This window comes from Alligator sinensis, unplaced genomic scaffold (genome assembly GCF_000455745.1).
Source record: "Alligator sinensis unplaced genomic scaffold, ASM45574v1 scaffold619_1, whole genome shotgun sequence".
NCBI lineage: Eukaryota > Metazoa > Chordata > Crocodylia > Alligatoridae > Alligator > Alligator sinensis.
The window spans coordinates 1345250-1351272 of record NW_005842134.1 but is presented as its reverse complement, the minus strand read 5'-3'; the positions used below and the strand labels follow the sequence as shown (position 1 = coordinate 1351272).

Below are 6023 nucleotides of genomic sequence, written 5' to 3'. Positions count from 1 at the left end.
TAAAAAAAAAATTGTGATTTTTATCCACCTGCCACACTGTGAAGTAACGCTGGAGCTGCTGGGATCACACTGGAAAGCTGCTCAGATGACAGTCAAGTTTTTTTGGGTCCGTCAGCTGGCCTCACTTGGAGCTGTGGCCTGTAACTCCCTTGGGCCAGACACCTCCAGTTAAGAGCACCACCACACGAGTCCAGAGACTGTGTACGTGTGTACAAGAGAACCCAACCTGAGGTAAGGGCAATCTTGAATTAGCTTTGCAGTTAAGAGAAACATTAGGAAATATGCCACAAAGCGAGGTGCTCATGGTTGGCCCACACTTACCTGTGAGCAGTTGAGCTCTTTAGTGTTTTACGAGGATGAGGATCCCCTTATGCCGCTTTGCATAGCCATGGCAACTGTTGCTCCTGCCCGCCCCCTTGGCTCTCAAGGGGGTGCAACATCCCCAGAAGAGCTTCCCCCCTTACGGCTTTTATTCAAGATTATCCCAGCATGCTCTGCAGCAAACACCGCAAAGTAGCATGCTCAGCAATTTGCAGAGGGCTGTGAGAAGATGCAACAGGTGCAGTGTAGGGTCAAAAACAGCACTGCCGGTATGCAACTTAGGGGAGAGGCCCCATGTTAGCTCCTCTCCCTACTCAGTTGTGGGTCTCACTCACACAGCAACAGGTCACTGAAGTTTATGGAGTCACCCAGGGCAAGATCAGGATCCAGCCCTACAGGGGCACCAGCAGATCCTGCCTCATGGCTGTACTAGAGAGAGAAGCATGTCAAAAGCAGCCCACCAGACTGGAACCAGCTCCCAGGCAGCCCCATTTCTTTAAAATTTTATTTAAAAAAGAAAGACTGCTTTGTGGCTTTCTGCAGGAAGCATACTAGGCTCCTCACCCCCATGCACAACAGATTCGTGTGCTGAGAGTTCACCGCGAGATCAATTGCCGCCTCCTCAGCAGCACAGCCTCTGGGGTCATTCCCATTACGAGTATCAGTTCAGGTAACACTGTGACCCCTCCCCTGGTTGCCTCATCAGTGCAAGACAGAAGCTTATGTGATGTGTGACCCTCCATTTCTACAGTACCAGCTTCCATACTGCTGCTTTCACCTATCAATCCAGCATCAAGAATAGGGAGCACCAGCTGGCAGGTCATTGGCTTTTGTCTACTTCCAGCAACAGCCAGCCATCTTGTAGGAAATTCTTCCCCTCTCCAAAGAAGTGAGCTCTCCAGGCACTCCACTGCCTGCCTTGCCCAGTACTCTGGCTCAGAGCAGCACCAGCCATAGAGAAGCTGTAGTTTCTAAGTGCCCATCTGCTCTGCATAGCTCAGCCACGGCATGAATGCATCCTCCCAGAGGGAATCAGTTGTGGTAGGAACCAGGCTGCAAGACCTTTGGAATCAGAGGGGTTGGCTGACATGCCCAGTCCATTGCGCCAGCCCTTGGTGACCATCCCTGTAGTAAGAGTCATTTCCTTGAGGTGTCTGCTGTCAAGGTCTGCTTGGCATCAGCAGCTGGAAGGAAAATCTGCAGTGAAGTCAAACTCATTCTGGCCAAGCCACAGCTCTGGGAGTTCATCAGCCCGGTCCAGACCCAGTTCCACGACCAGCGACATCAGTACCTCCTCATCCACGGGATCCGAATCAATAATGCCTGGGTTGTGGGTGCCAGCAGGGGGAGCCAGTGTTCCTTGTCCTAGGGGCTGGGCCCCAAAGCCCCAGTTCTGGATGGAACCAACCTCAACTGGGTGCCCTGAGACCCCCATGGCATGATACTGGCTGTTGAGTTTCTGCAGCTGCATGCTGGCCAGCAGGTGAGGGGCTGTCTGCAGGGTGAAGGCAGACTGCTTGGAGGGCGGTGGACCTGCAGAGGGAGACATCATGCCCACACTGGCTATATGGGGACCACCGCTGACCTTGTTAGCGCTCATGCCTGCCCCAGGGTAATGGAGGATGGTCACTGCTTTATGGTCCTTCATGCCCAAGCTGGGGTAAACCAGAGAACTCATTTCCCGATGGGTCCTACACAAGAAACAGGAGTTTAGAACATGGCATCATCGAGCAGCATACATCCAATCCCCTGAATCTGTCCTTGTGCACCCTACTATTGGATGCCAGGGACAGCAGCCCAAGGAGTGCCCAGCATGCCCAATTCACCCCCACCGCAGCCTGCATCCCACAGCATCACTCTGGGCCCAGCCTGCTCTGGCTGATAGCCTAGGCCTGCTGCCCAGTGTCCTCTCCTGCCCATGCCCAGTGACACTACTGCACCTGGAATGGGGAGAGCATGTCCAGGATCAGTTGAGGTAAGGCCAGTGGGTGTGCCCTCGGATCACTGCCCTGCCACGTGGCATCTACACTATCACCAAGATGTTTCAGTGGCATCAAGCAGTTCCTCCCGTGTGCAGGGGAGCAGCCAAAGCTTGGGCACCTGGCATTCTGCTTGAGCCCATACAGCCTCATGCTGGACCTCTGCAAGAGGACCATCATCACCCAGTTGGCACAGACATGCACCACTCAGTCCCCTTCCAGGGCACAGCCATCTTGGGCTTTGCCCCTTAAGCCTGACTGTGCCTGTACACACTACTGATGCCAGCTGCTAGCATGATCACATTCGATCCAAGGAGGGCTTCCAGCTCAGCCCTGGGACCAAACTCCAACCCTTCTCTGCCAACAGTTCTACCTCTGCTTTTGATCTGTGGCTTGGAAGCTGCTGCATTCCCTGCTTCAGGGACAGGTGAATGCTAAAGGGAACTAAGTCTCCAACCTGGAAGATCAGAACTCTCTAGAGACTAGCAGACTTCTCCCACTCAGCCAACAGGCACCACACAAATGCTGCTTATGTGCCACAGAAGTCCTAGCTGAGCTTGACAGCAAGAGAGCTGAATGGGGCCAGTCTAGGGCATTGGTTTTATAACAGCTATAGGTTCCCTAGGATATGGGACCAAGATCAGTACCATCTCCCTGTGTATCCATCCACCACACTATCTGGTGCTCTTAAAACTCCAACTGGTGCACGCACATGCAGCCCAAGGAGTGCCCAACTCCTGTTTCTCTCATGATCATGCTAGCAGCCAGCACCAGTAGTGGGCCCCCACGCGCGTGCACCCACCCATCCTCTCCTATTATGATGAGACAAAAGGGCTGGAGAACATGACCCAGGCAAATCCTAATAGCTCAGGAACCAGGAGTCAAGGGAAAAGCACCTATGCTCTTATTTCAAGCTGCATGATTCTGTAGCCAGTCACCTGGCCAGAAATCACTATAGTCCCTGGTCTGCAACACAAGGTCTGAGACCTGCCAGTATCCCTGCTTGGATGTTGGCTTTTCCCAGAAAGGGGGGCGAGACACATCCTGTGCTGCTGTCAGATGGTCCACCCCAGAGTCCCCTGGAACTAGGGGCCAAACTCATCCTGGAAGGCACCTGTTAGATGTAGCCAGACTGATAGACAGCAAGGCTCTCACCCTGGATCACAGCCAATGGGCACCTCTCAGCTGATTCTGCCTTCATTAAACACCTCCTTGAAACTGCAGCATGGGTGGGCCGCACTCCCGGGCAAACAGGTGCTTCCAACACCCATGCTGCAGAGCTACAGCAAGTGCCAACACCCTCCCCACATCACCATCCTGTCTCTCCGTACTGGAGCAACTGGCTCTGCATGAAGCCAGAGCCAAAAGCCAACAGGACCCCTGCTCCCCTCCCTGGAGGCTCCATGCTGACTAGTTCAATTTTGCCTCCAGGTTCTGTGAGGCTCTTCCAAAGGCTGGTATCTAAGCAAGAGGGTCCTTGAGCTGAGTGGACCAAGATTTGGGATCTGTCAAGTTATATAGCAGAACCCCCCACACCAGACAGGAGCTCCAGACATACCGAGGGGTGATCCCAGAGGTCATGGCCCGCCCAGTGTAGCACATTCCAGTGTTGACACCAGCTGTGCACTACTACCCAGTTGGGCGGAAAAGGGCCATTTACACAGGCTCTACTAGGAATTCAGAGGACCCCAATGGCAGCACAGCCACTATGCCCTTGTAGCCCAAGCACTGGACAGTATCTCAGGCCATCTTAGCTAAGTCATTTCATTTCCTCCTGCCTCAGTTCACCCTCCCACCCCTAGTCTATTTAGATCACAAGCATTTTCAGGCAAGGACACAGTGTTGTGTGTGATGCTCAATGCAAGAAGCCCTGCTCTCAATGGAAGGAGGTGGCCACAGGCAAAGGGCATGGAGCCTGCAGGGTTGTGGCACTACATGGAAGAACTGCAGGCACCAAAGCTCCATGAAGAGAAGTAGGTCTGAACCTTTGTCTTTGGGCAGTCAGGGGAGAGCCACCTTGACCCAGCTAGAGAGTGAGGTAGACAGAGGGCTTGGCATTTTCTTTTATTAGGTCACAGCCCAAGTGACCCACAATTAACATCCAGCCTCACTGGCACTTCAGGCTCCTTCCTCTCTGCTGTCAAGAGGAAGGACACCCTGCCTGGGGAGCAGAGGGCTGATGATTAAGTATTACCTACCCTCTCACATACCAGGATCTAGCTGGGACTCAACCCTCTTCCTCCACTTCCTAAAGGGAATGGGGGAAGTGGTCAGGTCATTGTGCCAACACCTGCTTGCAACCCCACACCTCTCCCCCCACCCCCCAATCCCAAAAATACAGCACCACCCTCACTCCTATCTCCAAGTGCTCCAAATTTCTGGCAGTAATTTAGGCACAGACAGCTGCAGTGCAGGTCAGCGTTGCAGCCACTGATAACCACATGAAGCTCTTGATGCCAAGGGGTGAATACTAGCTCACTGGCCCCACTAGCAGGAGCTACACCAGGTAGGTTTGGTCAGCTGGAAGTAAGTGGCCAAGGGAAGACACCTGCAGATCAGTGGCATCACCTTTAGTATTCTGCCTTTTCCTGGTTGCTAGACTGCCTGTCAGCAGCTGACTGGCTTACCCACCATAGAGACAGCAGAAGCAGAACAGTTATGGATGGGTGGAGCTGCTTTTATAAGAGGGCAGTCAGTCCATCTGAACCTAACAGCTTGCTGAGCTAGCATGGGTTACGCATGCTACTCTAGTCAATGAGATGCACAACCCCCATCCCCTCTTTCCTAAGAAGCCTGCCAAAGTCTAGGGTTGAGCCTGAGCTCTTCAAACTGAGCAACTTCGGCCATAGCTGGTCCACACCATTGCACTGTGATTAAAGTTAGACACAGGCTTCCCCAGAACACAGTCCTCAGACAAACAATAGCACTAGGAGGGGAGAGCTTCCCTCATTCATTTTAACCAGGGACCAAGCTTTGAAGCTTGGCAGTCAGCACCACTTAAAATGCAAACCCTGGTTGTCATCCCAACCCTCCCAGAGCATGTGCTCCAGAAAGCAGAGGTGGGAGAACAACACAGCCCATATGGAGTCAGGCCTCCAAAACACATGGTCTGTCCCACCCAGCGAGTAGCAAGGACAGCCCCATGCAGGCAGCAGAAGATGCTGCGGCCGCAGCTGTGTCAAAAGCCGTTAGATGGGGCTTTCTTCAGGGACGCTGCCATATGGCACATGCTTGGGGGTGGTTTGCAGTGCAGCAGATAGCCGCTGGCCCATTTGTTTCTATTTGGGCTCTGGGGCCGCAAACAGCCCCCAAAGGCTTGCTCCGACTTCACTGTCACAGCGCGCCCTCAGGAATTCGCCACCTCCCTCCAGCCCTGACTCCGGGACTCCTGCAGTGGCAGCGGGTTCAACTACAGCATCCAATTCCGGCCTCGCAGGGGTCTGTGCAACGCCACAGAGCGGCAACCAAGTGTGGCCTGCCAGCCGGAGTGCCAGCCTGGCGTGCAGCCCCTGCCGGGGCAGCCTGGGCGACGCCACCTGGGGCCTCCCAGCGCGGGGTGATGGAGGAGCCTGGCTCGTGGCACCGCACGAGAGGGCAGCCAGGGCTCAGGGCGCCGCGTCCAAGCACAGGCCGGTCACACGCCCCGGGGGGTGCGCCTCCGCCAGGGCAGCTCCGGCCCCGCGTACGCAGCGCCCGGGGCTCGGGTCCCCCCGCCTCGCTGCA

The 6023-nt window shown here is 54.6% G+C and overlaps 1 protein-coding gene across 1 annotated transcript in view; it reads right to left on the bottom strand.

Annotated features, from left to right (window-relative positions):
* CITED1 (Cbp/p300 interacting transactivator with Glu/Asp rich carboxy-terminal domain 1) overlaps nt 1-6023 on the bottom strand; it is a 6822-nt gene continuing 799 nt past the window's right edge. Inside the window, exon 3 of the mRNA XM_025205953.1 lies at nt 1-2012. Coding sequence (XP_025061738.1) covers nt 1499-2012 — 514 coding nt within the window. The 3' untranslated portion in view covers nt 1-1498. The remainder of the gene's footprint in view (nt 2013-6023) is intronic.